The 16,174-nt window shown below is 44.2% G+C and overlaps 1 protein-coding gene across 8 annotated transcripts in view; it reads left to right on the forward strand.

Annotated features, from left to right (window-relative positions):
- LOC137379937 (transmembrane and coiled-coil domains protein 1-like) overlaps positions 1–16,174 on the forward strand; it is a 164,976-nt gene that overhangs the window by 123,667 nt on the left and 25,135 nt on the right. Inside the window, exon 1 of one of the 8 annotated variants that reach the window (XM_068051328.1) lies at positions 15,393–15,552. The exons of the other annotated variants lie outside the window; for them this stretch is intronic. Within the exon in view, the coding sequence (XP_067907429.1) occupies positions 15,469–15,552 (84 nt within the window). The 5' untranslated portion in view covers positions 15,393–15,468. Of the gene's footprint in view, positions 1–15,392; positions 15,553–16,174 lie in introns of those variants that run through there. 8 annotated transcript variants of the gene reach the window in all.

Genomic DNA, 16,174 nt, shown 5'->3' on the forward strand with positions numbered 1-16,174 from the left:
CCCAATTCATTACCTTTATTTTATTTCTATTTTTTTATTTCTTATTTAAAGGACTGTATGGACAGAGTGGGAAACACAATGTGTCTTAAAGAGAACTGCTCTGGTCCATTGACAGTGAGACACTGAACCACCCTATCCTGGTGTCGATGATTGTACAGTCTGCCCATGTGGATTCAGCTGTGATTCCTGGTAATGGTGGTTTTTGGATGAAGTTTACTGAAGGAATTTGGTATACTTTCGTAGGTCAGTGTGTGGTTCACAACTCCATTTTGATTAGCAAGTTAGGTGGTTTTATCCTACAGCGAGGCCACACAGATAATAAGCCTCACAGAACTTCTGGAAATTTGTTCAGAGTAAATTGACCCAGTGGTTCTCAGGGCCTCCAGTCTAACATGAAAACACAATTCTTTGTTCTGTGTCCTGCACACAACACAGTAGAGCTTTTCTCAACGGTTCAAGAAAAACTACCTGCTGAGTGGACACAAGCGCATACGCACGTATACACGCACATACGCACATATACACGCGCATACGCACATGCGTGCACAGACACATGCATATGTGCCCACACATTGACAAGTGAATACATATGCACAGGTTATGGCGTTGCAGAGAATCACTGCCCCACATAGCCTCCTGCCATGTCATAAGCTCAGGGCCTCTTCATTTTGTTTGCTTCTCTCATCACCAGTTATGAAGCTTCATTCTTTGTACAAAAGTTGGTTCGATTTGATAGACCCTATCATTAATCACCCTATTTAATTCTAAATTTTTTGCTTGGCTTCATATTGGTTGTCGGCAGTTACTCCCTTAAGCTGAGCCCTATGATCCAGACTGCTCCTTTACCTGCCTATTGTCTGGACATGAGCCAGGGATTGTACCTGAAAATGCAGCCAAAGAGATGCATCATGTGCTGCTATATGAATTCTCTCTTTACAAACTGCAGACTGAGTAAGCACTGTAGTGACGTGATACACACTTCACACAAGTAACCGGTTTATTTACGTAAGGTATGTGAATGGACAAAATGTAGTTTTCATAGTGAGGTTATTTTCCCTACATTCCTGTAATATAACAAAGACACAGCTTGCTTTCTCCTTCAATATAATTTATAAACCCATGCCTACTATGACCTCAAACTAGCCAGCTTTGGCGTGTCAGGCTAGCACAGAACTTTAAACTGTTCAGCATTACAGAGATGATTGTGTTACAAACAGTCTATGTGTGTGTGTTTGCTTTCAGAATTGCTACTGTAACTCTGAGAGTTGCAACTTCTGTCCTCCGAGCTGTGACTCAGTGAGCTCCAGCCAATTGAATACTGGCCTCGTTTTCCTGGGACCCAGACAAAGCTGTCAATCAAAGGCCCTGCCTCTGGATTGAAGGCCTATCCTTTGATGTGCAACCAGTAAAATAAAACTGATGCTGGTGGCCAGGCCATAGGCTCAGCAGGATAACAAGGAAAAACTGCGCACTGTAGGTTTTTATATAACAGTATCAGCCAATCACATGCTACCTAAACCTTGGAAAGAGTGAATAAAGCTGCAGAAATTGATGTGTGAACATACAAGAGACTAAAGCACAAATTATGATCTACTGGGTACAAAACCTCTTGCATGCTAATTCTAACAACAGAGAAATATAAGTTTAAAAAGTTCAATGTGGGTAAAAATCCAGTATTGTCCCACAGACAATAGAATATCATCAGTAATTTTGAAATGTAGTCACTGCTGTAAAGTCGGGAAGCGTGGCAGCTAATTTGCACACAATGTAAGAGCAGGAGTAGGCCATTTAGCCTGTCAAACCTGTTCCGTCATTCAATTAGATCATGGCTGATCATCTACCTCAACAGCACTTTCCTGCGCTCTCCCCTTATCCCTTGATGTCATTCGTAATCAGATATCTATCGATTTCTGTCTTGAACATGCTCAACGATTGAGCTTCCACAGCCCTCTGGGGTAGAGAATTCCAAAGATTCACCATTCTCTGAGCGAAGAAATTCCTCCTCATCTCAGTCTTAAATGGCCTACCCCTTATTCTGAGACTGTCTCCTGGTTCTAGTTACACCAGCCAGGGAAACATCCTATCCACATCCACCCTATCATGCACTGTAAGAATTTTGTAAGTTTCAATGAGATCACCTCTCGTTCTTGAAAACCCGAGAGAATTCAGGCCCAGTTTCTGCAATCTTTCCTCATAAGACAAGCCTGCCATCCCAGGATTAGTCTGGTGAACCGCCATTGCACTCCCTCTATGACAAGTATATCCTTCCTTAGATGAGGAGACCAACATTGTACACGATACTCCAGGTGTGGTTTCATCAAGGCTTTATATAATTGCAGCAAGACCTCTTTACTCCTTGCAGTGAAGGTCAACATACCTTCCTAATTGCTTGCTGCACCTGCATACTGGCATTTAATAACTCATGAACAAGGACACCCAGGTCCCTTTGGACATCAACACTTCCCAACCTCTCACCATTTAAGAAATACTCTCTTTTTTCTACTGAAATGGATAACTTCACACTTATTCAAATTATATTCCAACTGCCGTGTTCTTGCCCATTCACTTACTCTGTCCAAATCCCCTTGAAGCCTTCCTGCATCGTCCTCACAACTTACAGTCCCATCTAATTTTGTGTCATCAGCAAATTTGGAAATATTACATTTGGTCCCAACATCCAAATCATTTGTATAGACTGTGAACAGCTGTTGCTATACCAGTATATTACCCCCAATCCCATGTGCTCTAATTTTGTTTACTAACCTCTTGTGTGGGACCTTATCACAAGTCTTCTGAAAATCAAAATACACTAGATCCGCTGGTTTTCTTTTATCTATACTAGAAGTAACATCCTCAAAAAAATAACTCCAATGGGCTTGTCAAACATGACTTCCCTTTCAAACATCTATTGTTACGGTCAGGTGAGGAGGGGTCAAAGGGCTTCCCTTTTTTCCCTCCTTGTTTGACCACAACAGGTTTAATTCTTTTTTAAAATGGATGTACTGGCCAACTCAGTAGGTGTTTGATTACTTACTTGCTATGATTATAACAAGAACTTTATTGTACTTAAACCGAACTAAGTAAAATAATAAACTACACTCCAACTTTCACATGCACACACACACACTAGAGGTTCTCATGTACACAAACAGGTTACAGAGTGGGGAAGGGTAAATTGGTTGAGTTAGAGTCCATAGAAAAAAAGGTATACAGTCTGTGGAGTTTAGTGATTCAACTGGCTTCTAGCTGAATTTCGTGGTCCTGAGGTTTTTAGTTCGAAGCAATAGATGACTGATTCGGTGGGTCTCTTGGAGACAGCAATGTGGATGATTTCCTTCAAAGGGGTTTCTGCTTGTAGCCGGAGTATGCAGAGGTGGTCAGTCAGCAGGCAGGGTTCAAAGTGTGCAAGCTGGAATGCAGAGAGGGGGACCTCTCTTGGGTCTGCACATGTCAGAGTCCAGATGCTTCTCAACCTGCTACAGAGAAATACCAGCTTAAAACCACAGATGGGAGTGGGGGTGGGGGGAGGCTTGTCATGTAACAGTTGCCCAGTGATTCAAGCATAGTAGTTAGCAGTGTATTTCTTCTTGCTAAAAAGAACAGGCAGTTCCCTTAAACTTTCAGGGTCTTGGTTCATGCTGGGATGAGCAGACATTTCGGCTCTACCTGACGGGCCTTGCAAGGTAGGAGACAGTTTTGCAAGTTAGGTGGCCATCTTAAGTTGCCAGCAGAGTCATCTTTTATCTGTTTCTTTTAAAATTTCTTTAAAAAATATAATTTCAGGTCTCCTGTCAGAGGATTGAAGAAAATTATCATTCAACAAAGCACGTTAGCATGACACCATGTTGACTTTGCCCAATCACTTCGCTACTTTCGAAGTGTCCAGTTATCATGTTCTTTATAATAGACTTTTCCCTACTACGTTTTCCCTACTACGAATGTCACACTAACAGGTATGCCGTTCCCCGTTTTCTCTCTCCCTCCTTTCTTAAATAGCGGGGTTACATTTGCTACTTTCCAGTCTGCAGCAACCTTTCCAGAATCTATAGAATTTTGAAAGATAACCACCAATGCATCCACTATCTCTATAGCCACTTCCTTCAACACTCTGGGATGTAGCTTATCTGATCCAGGGGATTTATCAACCTTCATTCCAGTTAATTTCTCAATACTACCTCTTTATTAATACTAATTACTTTCAATTCTTCATTTTCATGAGTCCTTTCGTTCCCTCATATTTCTGGGAGATTTTCTGTATCTTCATCCTTGAAGACAGACACAAAGGCCGGAATTTTACAACCCCCCACCCCCCCAAAAGACAAAAGAGTGGGCTAGTGGTGGTGGGGGGGGGAGCCCTTCCCAACCCACTCCTGCCTCCGCTGCCAATTTACGCGGGGCGGCAGCGATAAACAGCCTGCCTGCCCGAGGCCAATCAAAGCCTTTAAGTGATCAGTTATCTGCCACTTAAGGGCCCCTGCCCGCCGCCATAGGTATTTTCCATTTGGCTGGTGGACGACTGAGGCCTCAGAAAACCTGCCTGATAAAACTAGGTGGCCTTCTAGCAGGCTGGGGGCGGGTATCGGGGTGGTGGAGGGGGAGAGTCCCTCCTGATCTGGCACCCTGTGTCGCATGGAGGGACGCCCTCGAAGCCCCAACTGTCCCCAACACAGAACATGCCCCCCGCCCCCTCCTAACCGATCCCCCTTGCCACGTCAGGGCCTGACCGATTGTCCTTGGCTAGGCCATAAAAGCTTAACCTTTTTTTCTGGGCCATCTATCTTCTTCCTCCTGCAGCTTGGTGTAGTCTCAGCAGTGGCCACCTCTCCCGGTAGCACTGCCGGTACTAAGCTACCTGCCCGCTGATTGGCCGGCAGCTCCATTAGGCAGGTTTTCCTGCCTCAATGAGGTGGAAGTCCCGCCTAAGACCAATTAAGGTCCCCCTGCCCACCATAAAATTCCAGCCAAAGTAGTTGTTTAGTTTCTCTGCTATTTCCATGTTCTCCATTATAAATTTTCCTGTTTCTGCCTGTAGTGGACCCACATTTGTCCTTGCTAATCTTTTCTTTTTCACATACCTAAAGAAGCTTTTACAGTCAGCCTTTATGTTTCTAGCTAGCTCGCATTAATATTCTCTTTTCCCTTTATCAGTTTCTTGGTCATCCTTTGCTAGATTCTAACTTGCTTCCAATCTTCGGGCTTACTACTTTTTCTGGCAACTTTATAAGTCACTTCCTTTGATCTATTGCAATCTTTAACTTCTATTGTTAGCCATGGTTGATTCAACTTTCCTGTTGGGTTTTTGTGTCTTAGATGAATGTATATTTGTTGTAGACCATGTAATACTTCTTTAAATACTAGCCATTGTCTGTCTACTGTCAAATCTTTTAGTGTATGTTTCCAATCCACCATAGCCAACTTGTCCCTCATAGCCTCATTAGTTTCCATTGTTCACGATCCCAGAAATGGCAATGCGATAATGACCAGATAATCTATTTTAATGATGTTGGTTAAGGGATAAATATTGATCAGGACACTGTCTGGAATACATATTCAAATCTCTGGATTGGGACTTGAACCCCACGGCCTTCTGACTCCAAGGCAAGAGTGTGAGCACTGAACCATGGCTGACAGCTCTATCGAAAATGAGCTTAGAGCTTCTGTAGTTAGTTTATATGATAGCATTTGTGAGTAGCCTTGACTACTGTGCAAAATTCAACAGTCCATTCACAATCATTGTGTAAACTGTCACATGATGCACCAAGTCATTTGAGGCTTCCACTGTAAGGGATAGGGAACTCGCACTAACCAGAGGAGGGGGTGAAGTCCACCTTCATATCATGGATGTGCACAGACACCTGTTTGAGGAAGAGGAATGTGTCTTGCTCTGCACAGTCCTGGTCAAGAGGAGTGTTTTGTATAACTAGGTTGACTCCCTCAGTTTGATTCTCTGGGCTTTGATGCACTCAGTAAGTCTGCTGTTTGTAGGAGAGCAGGTCAGACTTGTCCAGCTCAGCAGACACAAGCAGAGTTAACCAACTGTCCTGGAGTATCCAGGAATTGCAGATTAATTCCCCCAGACCCTGCTGTGAGAAACTTTCGAAAAAATCATCACAAAATAAATTGTGGGGTAGAATAAAAACAGAAAGTGCTGGAAATACACAGCAGGTCTGGCAGCATCTGTGGAGAGAGAAACAGCAGGTCACAGGCCTGAAACGCTAACACTATTTCTTGCTGCACAGGTGCTGCCAGACCTACTGAGTATTTCCAGCACTTTCTGTTTTTATTTCAGATTTCAAGCATCTGCAGTATTTTGCTTTTATTAAATTGTGGGGTAGATCTTAACTTTGTGCTGCAGTGTAAAATGGGTGTTAGCGATTCAGCAGCCTATTTTAATTCTCTCCTGATTTTTATTTCTGTCAATGGGCAAGATGTAAAACAGGCTGCTGATTTACTATCATCTGTTTTACACTCGCTCAAATTCAGGACCCACCACTGGGGATTTTGTCATTTGCTTTGGACACTTCTTGTTTCTTCATTAGTAAAATAGTGGAGGTGGGAGAAAAAGCTGTTTGATAATTCCTGACAGTCATTCGAGTAGCAGAGTCTGCTTTCTGACTGGTGTGAAAAGACATGGCTCTGAAGGGATGGACATAGTCATTACGACATGGAAGGAGGCCATTCAGCTCATCGAGTCCATGCCGGCAATCCAATCGCTCTCATTCCTCCACTCTATCCCTGTAATGCTATATGTTTATTTCCCTCAAAGTGGCGCAGTGGTTAGCACCGCAGCCTCACAGCTCCAGGGACCCGGGTTCAATTCTGGGTACTGTCTGTGTGGAGTTTGCAAGTTCTCCCTGTGACTGCGTGGGTTTTCGTCGGGTGCTCCGGTTTCCTCCCACAGCCAAAGACTTGCAGGTGATAGGTAAATTGGCCATTGTAAATTGCCCCTAGTGTAGGTAGGTGGTAGGGAATTGGGATTACTGTAGGGTTAGTATAAATGGGTGGTTGTTGGTCGGCACAGACTTGGTGGGCCGAAGGGCCTGGTTCAGTGCTGTATCTTTAAATAAATAAGTGCCCGTCCAATTTCCTCTTCCGCCACCCTCGTAGGCAGTGAGTCCCAGGTAATTACCAAGCGCTGCGTAAAAAAGTTCTTCCCCACATTCCCCCCTGCATCTCTTGCCCAAAGCTTTCAATCTGTGTCCCCTAGTCCTTGTACCATCAGTTAATGGGAACAGTTTTTCATTGTCTACCTTATCTAAACCTGTCATAACCTTGCATACCTCTATCAAATTCTCCCTCAATCTCCTTTGCTCCAAGGAGAACAATCCCAGCTTCTCCAACCTAACCTTGTAGCTAAAATCCCCCATCACTGGAACCTGGTAAATCTCCTCTGCACCCACTCAAGGACCCTCAAATTCTTCCTGAAGTGTGGTGACCAGAACTGGATGCAATACTCTGGTTCCCCATGGTTAGGCCAGGATTAATGGTGTGAGTGTGAAGGCATGGCTATGTAAGGATAGAGACTTGTCAGGCAACCAATGGCAGGTGCATGGGGCAGCTGGAGGCCATGTGACGAAACCTCCTGGAATGCACCCAACCAGAATTGACAAGCCTTGGCACCATGCCACCATTAGAGCAGAATTCGCAATGTCCTCTGGTGTTCTCCAAGGATCTGTCCTTACCATCTACATCCTGTCCCTCGGCAACATTATTCGTAAACACTATCAGTTTCCTCGTGTATGCTGACAACACCCAGCTTCACAGTTACAGTTACAGAGATACAGCACTGAAACAGGCCCTTCGGCCCACCGAGTCTCTGCCGACCATCAACCACCCATTGATACTAATCCTACACTAATTCCATATTCCTACCACATCCCCACCTGTCCCTGTATTTCCCTACCATCTACCTATACTAGGGGCAATTTATAATGGCCAATTAACCTATCAACCAGCAAGTCTTTGGCTTGTGGGAGGAAACCGGAGCACCCGGAGGAAACCCACGCAGACACAGGGAGAACTTGCAAACTCCACACAGGCAGTACCCAGAATTGAACCCGGGTCGCTGGAACTGTGAGGCTGCGGTGCTAACCACTGCGCCACTGTGCCACTCCATCATCTCGCCATCATCTCTCTCGACTCCCTCCACTGTCTCTAAATTGTTAGACTGCTTATGTAACTTCCAGTACTGAATGAGCAGAAATGTCCTTGAATTAACTATAGGGAAGATTGAAGCCAATGTTTTTGCTCCCCGCCAAAAACTCCACTCCCTCACCGCTGGTTCCATCCTTTTCCCTGGCAACCAGACTATTCACAACTTCGGTGTCATATTTGACCCCAAGATGATCTTCTGACTACATATCCGCAGCTTCACTAAGACCACCTATTTCCAACTGTGTAACATAGCCTGACTCCACCCTGTCTCAGCTCTTCTGCTGCTGAAACCTTCATCCATGTCTTTGATACCTCCAGACTTGACTATTCTAATGTACTCCTCCCATGTTCTACTCTCTCTAAACTTGAGGTCATCTGGAACTCTGCTGCCCATGTCCTAACTCACACCCCTATGCTCACTGACCAAAATTGGTTCTCAATTAAACAGATCCTTGATTGCAAAATTCGCATGCTTGTTTTCAAATTCCGACATGGTCTTGCCCCTCCCGAAATCTCTGTAAACTCCTCCAGGCCTACAACTCTCTGAGACATCTATATCTGCTCTCGTTTAATTCTGGCCTCTTGAGCATCTCTGATTTTAATTGTTTCACCATTGGTGGCCATGCTTCTGTTGCCTAAGCTCCGGAATTCCCTCCCTAAACCTCTCCACCTCTCTCCCTCGCTTTCCTCCTTCAAGACACTCCTTAAAACATACCTCTTTGACCAAGCTTTTGGTCATCTGCCCTAATATTTCCTTATGTAGCTCAATGTCATATGTTGTTTTATGATGCTTCTGTGAAGCATCTTGGGATGTTTTATTGCACTGGCCTTCCGCGACCGGTGGGCACCGCAGGGACTGGAGTGCATCATCGACGCCGAGAATGGCATTTTAATTTGAGTTTTTTGTTTATTTATCTGTTTTAATAAAGTTATTTTTAAATTATCTATATAAAGGGCGCCTGAGCAATAAAGGCACCCTCTTCATGAAAAATATAAAAGGGGCCTGGGGTATAAAAGGCCACCTTTTTTTTTAAAAAAAGGTGCTTTATATGTACCCATTTTTGTTGTTGGCCTGAGTGGAGTAAGGATCACTTACTCGATGTAATTCGTGGTGCACTGCCAGTGGGGGGATAGGGAGACTGTCCTTTATTTGATGAAGGTACACGTCCTGGCATGCTGTGGAAATGATCCGTCTGGTGATACTGGATGTAATTTTGACTGATCAGTTAGCGGTGAGTCAGTGCTGTTTTATTTGACTTGCATAACTGTCTCATTTGCACATCCTTAAATGGTGAATGTTTAATTGGTCTTTTGTTTTGGTACTGACTCAGTGCAATGCTCTCAATTTTGCTGCAAATGATGGAGCAGTGTTTCAGAATTGCTGGCGGGGTCTGTTGTTTATTTGCCTCACTTATTTCCTGGCTTAGTCACTTTCCTTTCCCAGGCACACACACTTCATGACATAGAGCATGAATAGCTGACATCCTATCATGCCGGGCCAGGCTTACTTTCATTCAGTTGCTCATGGTAAAAAGAATGTAGGTTTGTCCTGCCCTATAGTGTGACTAAGCCTGTCAGCTCGCAATATGTGTGATGCAAGCTGCAAGCCTGTCTGTGAGGGAGGGCATGCGTCTCCCTGTGAGATCAAGGAGAGGGGAAAAGTAATCTCAGTTTTGTACAGGCAAACAGTGAAGGACCAATATTGACGAAACAAGACTATTGGGTACGGCATGCACATAATGCTGCAGCATGTAGGAGCTCCTGGAAGACAGTGTGATCCAGGGCAAACAGATCTGCAGTGTTTGCCACTCGAAGAGCTTCGGTTCAGAGTCGTTGAACTGGAGTCCGAGCTGCAGACACTGCAACATATCAGGGAGGGGGACAGTTACATGGACACTTCGTACCAGGAGGTGGTCACACCCTTGGGATAGGGTCTTCTGATTTGGTGAGTGGTCAGGGACAGGAGAGTGTGGCTGCAGCTGAGGCAGGTAAGGGGACCCAGAGGGCAGGAGCCTCAGCCTTTGCGATTGCCCAACAGGTTTGAGGTTCTTTCAGCTTGTTTGGATGAGAGTGGGGGCTGCAGGGTGGATGAGCAACCTGACCATGGCACTATGGTATAGGAAGCCATTCAGTGGAGGGAGAATAAAGGAATGTAGTGGTAGTATGGGACGGCATAGTTAGGGAGATTGACACTGTTCTCTGCAGCAAAGAGCGAGAGTCGAGACGGCTGTGTTGCCAGGGTTTGGGGGCATCTCCTCAGGGCTGGAGAGGGAGGATCCAGTCTTCGTGGTCTATGTAGATACCAACAACATAGGCAGGACAAGGAAAGAGGTTCTGTATAGTCAGTCTGAGAAATTAGGCACCAAATTAGGAAGTAGAACGTCAAAGGGAATAAGCTCTGGATTATTACCTCAGCCACATGCAAATTGGCGTAGGACAAATAAGATTAGAGAAGTTAACGTGGCTCAAAGACTGGTGTGGTAGAAGTGGGTTCCGGTTCGTAGGGCACTGGTGGCTGTACTGTTGGGACGGTCCACACCTGAACCGTGCTGGGGCCGGTGTTCTAGCGAGCTACATAACCAGGGAAGTAGAGAGAGGGTTTTAAACTGAATAGTGGGAGCAAGAGATCAAATTTTGGAAGATATGATAAATGAAGGAGTAGAGACAAAGCAAGAGAGAATCATATGGGAAATGATAAACAGACTGTGACAGGAAGGGACAGAGCATACAAATCTAAGAGTAAATCAACAGATAAGGCTAGAGGTTACAAAAATAATAGGACAAAACTAAAGGCTCTCTATCTGAATGCACGTAGCATTCAAAACAAAACAGATAAACTAAGAGCACAAATAGAATTAAATAACTATGATCTGATAGCCATTACAGAGACACGGCTGCAGGATGACATAGATTGGGACCTGAATATTGAAGGGTACATGGCATTTAGGAAGAACAGGAAGCTAGGAAAAGGTGGAGGGGTGGCTCTGTTGATTAATGATGGTATTAGCGCAATAGAGAAGGATGACCTAAGTTTAGGAGACCAGGATGTAGAAGCAGTTTGGGTAGAGATGAGGAATCGTAAAAGCAAGAAGTGATTTCTGGGAGTGGTGTACAGGCCACCTAACATTAACCACACTGTAGGACGGGTTATAAAGGAAGAAGTAATGGCAGCTTGTCAGAAAGGTACAGTGATAATTATAGGGGATTTTAACCGACATATAGACTGGAAAAATCAGATCGGCAGAGGTAGCCTAGATGAGGAGTACATCGAATGCTTTAAGGATAATTTCTTGGAACAGTACATTCTGGAGCCAACCAGAGAGCAGCCTATACTAGATCTGGTATTGTGCAACGAGATAGGATTAATTAATGACCTCAGTTAAGGTAGCAGCGATCATAATATGATTGATTTTTACATTCAGTTTGAGGGAGTGAAGAGTGGGTTCAAGACTAGTATTTTAAACTTAAATAAGGGCAATTGTGAGGGCATGAAAGCAGAGCTAGCTAAAGTGAACTGGCAAATCAAGTTAAGGGATAGGTCAATAGAGATGCATTGGCAGATATTTAAGGGGATATTTCAGAATACACAGAATAGATACATTTCAATGAGTAAGAAAAATTCCAAGGTGGGACCCACCATCCGTGGTTAACTAAAACAGTTAAAGATAGTATCAAACTGAAAGAAAAAGCATATAATTGCGCAAAAATGGGAGGCAGGTCAGAAGATTGGACAGAATATAAAAAACAGCAAAGAATGACTAAAAGATTGATAAGGAAGGTAAAATTAGAGTATGAGAGAAAGAAATATAAAGACAGATATTAAGAGTTTCTATAGATATTTAAAAAAGAAAAGCGTTAAAGTGAGTGTTGGTCCTATAGAAAGTGAGTCTGGGGAATTAATAATGGATAATAAGGAGATGGCAGATGAATTGAACAGATATTTTGCATCGGTCTTCACTATTGAGGATACAAGTAACATCCCAGTATTAGCTGTAAGTCAGGAAATGGAAGGGAGGGAGGAACTCAAGAAAATTACAATCACCAGGGGAAGTGTTTCTGAACAAATTGTTGGAGCTGTGGGCTGACAAGTCCCTGGGTCCTGATGGACTTCATCCTAGGGTCTTCAAAGAAGTGGCTAGTGAGATAGTTGCTGCATTAGTTTTAATTTTCCAAAATTCCCTATTTTCGGGGAAGGTTCTGCCGGACCAGTGGTGTACCGCAGGGGTCGGTACTGGGACCCTTGCTGTTTGTAGTGTACATTAATGATTTACACAATAATATAGGAGGTATGGGCAGTAAGTTCGCAGATGACATGAAAATTGGTGGTGTCGTAAATAGTGAGGAGGAAAGCCTTAGGTTACAGGACGATATAATGGGCTGGTAAGATGGGCAGAGCAGTGGCAAATGGAATTTAATCCTGAGAAGTGTGAGGTGATGTATTTTGGGAGGACTAACAAGTCAAGGAAAAAGCCAATGGATGGTAGGACCTTAGGAAGTACAGAGGGTCAGAGGGACCTTGGTGTACTTGTCCATAGATCACTGAAAGCAGCAGCACAGGCAGATAAGGTGGTGAGGAAAGCATATGGGATACTTGTCTTTATTAGCCGAGGCATAGAATATAAGAGCAGGGAGGTTATGATGGAGCTGTACAAAACGCTAGTTAGGCCACAGCTGGAGTACTGTGTACAGTTCTGGTCGCCACGCTATAGGAAGGATGTGATTGCACTGGAGAGTGTGCAGAGGAGATTCGCCAGGATGTTGCCTGGGCTGGAGCATTTCGGCTATGAAGAGAGACTGGATAGGCTAGGGTTATTTTCCTTAGAGCAGAGAAGGCTGAGGGGGGACCTGATTGAGGTATACAAAATTATGAGGGGCATAGATAGGGTAGATAGGAAGAAACTTTTTCCCTTGGGCGGCACAGTGGTGCAGTGGTTAGCACCGCAGCCTCACAGCTCCAGGGACCCGGGTTCAATTCCCGGTACTGCCTGTGTGGAGTTTGCAAGTTCTCCCTGTGTCTGCGTGGGTTTCCTCCGGGTGCTCCGCTTTCCTCCCACATGCCAAAGACATGCTGGTTGATAGGTTAATTGGCCATTATAAATTGCCCCTAGTGTAGGTAGGTGGTAGGGAAATATAGGGACAGGTGGGGATGTGGTAGGAATATGGAATTAGTGCAGGATTAGTATAAATGGGTGGTTGATGGTCGGCACAGACTCGGTGGGCCGAAGGGCCTGTTTCAGTGCTGTATCTCTAAACTAAACTAAACTTAGCAGAGGTGTCAATAACCAGGGTGCTTAGATTTAAGGTAAAGGCAGGAGATTTAGACGGGAATTGAGGAAAATGTTTTACACCCAGAGGGTGGTTGTAATCTGGAACACACTGCCTGAAGGGGTGGTAGAGGCAGGAACCCTCACAACATTTAAGAAGTATTTAGATGAGCACTTGAAACGCCATAGCATACAAGGCTACGGGCCAAGTGCTGGAAAATGGGATTAGAATAGATAGGTACTTGATGGCCGGCATGGACACGATGGGCCGAAGGGCCTGTTTCTGTGCTGTATAACTCTATGACTGGAAAATAGCGAATTTTTATTCAAAGTTATTTGAATTTGTTCAAAAAGGGAGGGAGACAGAAAGCAGGAAATTACAGGCCAGTTAGTTTAACATCTGCCTTCGGGAAAATGTTAGAAGCTATTATTAAAGATGTCTTGCAGGGCATTTAGAAAAATCACGGTAATCAATGTGCTGTGGATAAAGGGGAACCGGCGGATGTATTGCTCTTAGATTTCCAGAAGGCATTTGATAAGGTGCCGCATCAAAGGTTATTGCAGAAAATAAAAGTTCATGGTGTAGGGGATAACATATTGACATGGATAGAAGATTGGCTAACTAACAGGGAACAGAGAGTAGGCATAAATGGGTCATTTTTCTAGTTAGAAAGATATAACGAGTGGTGTGCCACAGGGATCTGTGCTGGGGCCTCAACCTTTTACAATTTATATAAATGACTTGGATGAATGGTTGCTAAATTTGCTGATGACACAAAGACAGGTAGGAAAGTAACTTGTGTAGAGGACATAAGAAGGCTACAGAGGGATATAGATAGGTTAAGTGAGTGGGCCAAGACCTGGCAAATGGAGTATAATGTGAGAAAGTGTGAAATTGAGTGAAAGTGAGGAAGAATAAAAAAGAAGCATATTATCTAAATGGTGAGAGATTGCAGAGCTCTGAGATGTAGAGGGATCTGGGTGTCCGGGTGCATGTATCGCAAAAGGTTAGTATGCAGGTACAGCACATAATTAGGAAAGCTAATATATCGTTTATTGCGACGGGAATTGAATACAAAAGTAGGGAGGTTATGCTTCAGTTATATAGGGCATTGGTGAGACCACATCTGGAGTATTGTGTCCAGTACTGGTCTCCTTATTTAAGGAAGGATGTAAATGCATTGGAGGCAGTACAGAGAAGGTTTACTAGACTAATACCTGGAATGGGCAGGCTGTCTTACAGGGAAAGATTGAACAGGCTAGGCTTGTATCCTCTGGATTTAGAAGAGTAAGAGGCAACTTGATTGAAATGTATAAGATCCTGAGGGGTCTTGACAGGGTGGATGTGGAAAGGATGTTTCCCCTTGTGGGAGAATCTAGAACTAGGGGTCACTGTTTAAAAATAAGAAAGAGATGAGGAGAAATTTTTTCTCTGAGGGTCGTGAGTCTTTGGAACTCTCTTCCTGAAAAGGTGGTGGAAGCAGAGTCTTTGAATCATTTTAAGGCAGACGTAGATAGATTCTTGATAAGCAAGGGGGGTGGAAGGCTATCGGGCTTAGGTGGAAATGTGGAGTAATCAGTTTAGCCATGAAGTTATTGAATGGTGGAGCAGGCTCGAAGGACCGAGTGGCCTACTCCTGCTCCTAATTCGTATGTTCGTATGTTCTCTTGCCTGTAGGGTCAGTACTGTTATGGGTCTGCTGCTCATCCCAGTATTGTTCTGGTACCTGTCTGGGTATCAGTCTTCAGCTCAACCCAATATCGGTCTGACACATGGCACCTCCCTCTCTCTTGGCTGGCCAGCCAGTTTTCAGCTCCTGCGCTGTGCTGAACCTAATGTGACTGTTTACTTGGCTTAGTATGTGGGTGACATCATTCACCTGCAGAGCTGGTGCAGGGCGGATTCTGTGGCTGTTTCATAGTTTCAGGTGACTCTGTATCGCATCCTGTTTTGTTTTAGAAGTGTTGTAGTTTGTGTAGCAGTGGTGAATGAACAGTGTGGTTGAGTGCTTTGTTGCGATGAGAATGAGAGGCCCTTGCACGGGCAACCATGTACTGGAAGAAACAACTGCAGCGCAAGTATAGCAAACTGCGATTGAACCAGGGGCACTGCAGGAAGCCTGCTAACTTAATGGTAAGTTTGATATTGTTTGTTTAACTCCTGAATGACCTTTTTGTACTTTCAGGCTCTGTGTATTTGTAAACCAAAAATATCTCACTCTCCTTACCCCCACCCAATTTGGTTTATTGCTAGTCCCCTTTTGGGACCCAGGATGTTTAACACTGTTCTATATCCTCCATACTCACAGCAGGGGGCCTTGGGTAGCGATCAGGAGCAGGCACCGTGGCTAACTTTCCCTGTCTGAAACCCCTAACCCCAAGGGTACTGAGACCAGGTTGTATCTAGTTGCAGCTATCAGCCTTCTGTCAATATCTGCGGAGAGAATGATGAATGTTCAGACCCTTTCTTAGGTCTTCAAGAGTCCATCCCCTAAAACATTAACTCCTCTGCCATAAATACTGATTGATGCACTGAGCCCTTTCACATTCTTTGTTTTTGCTTTGCAGCAGTTTAATTTAGTTTTGCTAACACACTTCCTTATCACCATTGAAACCAACCTGCTTCCTGCTCTAAGTCAGCTGTAAGGGTTAAACTATTTACCTTGTGGCTGTTATCTCTTTCTGATCTGTGTGTTGTAATTGTTTGGTTTCTAAGTGTTCATTAACTGCTTTCTCAGTGCTTCAAATACTGGCTG

Source organism: Heterodontus francisci, chromosome 19 (genome assembly GCF_036365525.1).
Source record: "Heterodontus francisci isolate sHetFra1 chromosome 19, sHetFra1.hap1, whole genome shotgun sequence".
NCBI classification, from domain to species: Eukaryota; Metazoa; Chordata; class Chondrichthyes; order Heterodontiformes; family Heterodontidae; genus Heterodontus; species Heterodontus francisci.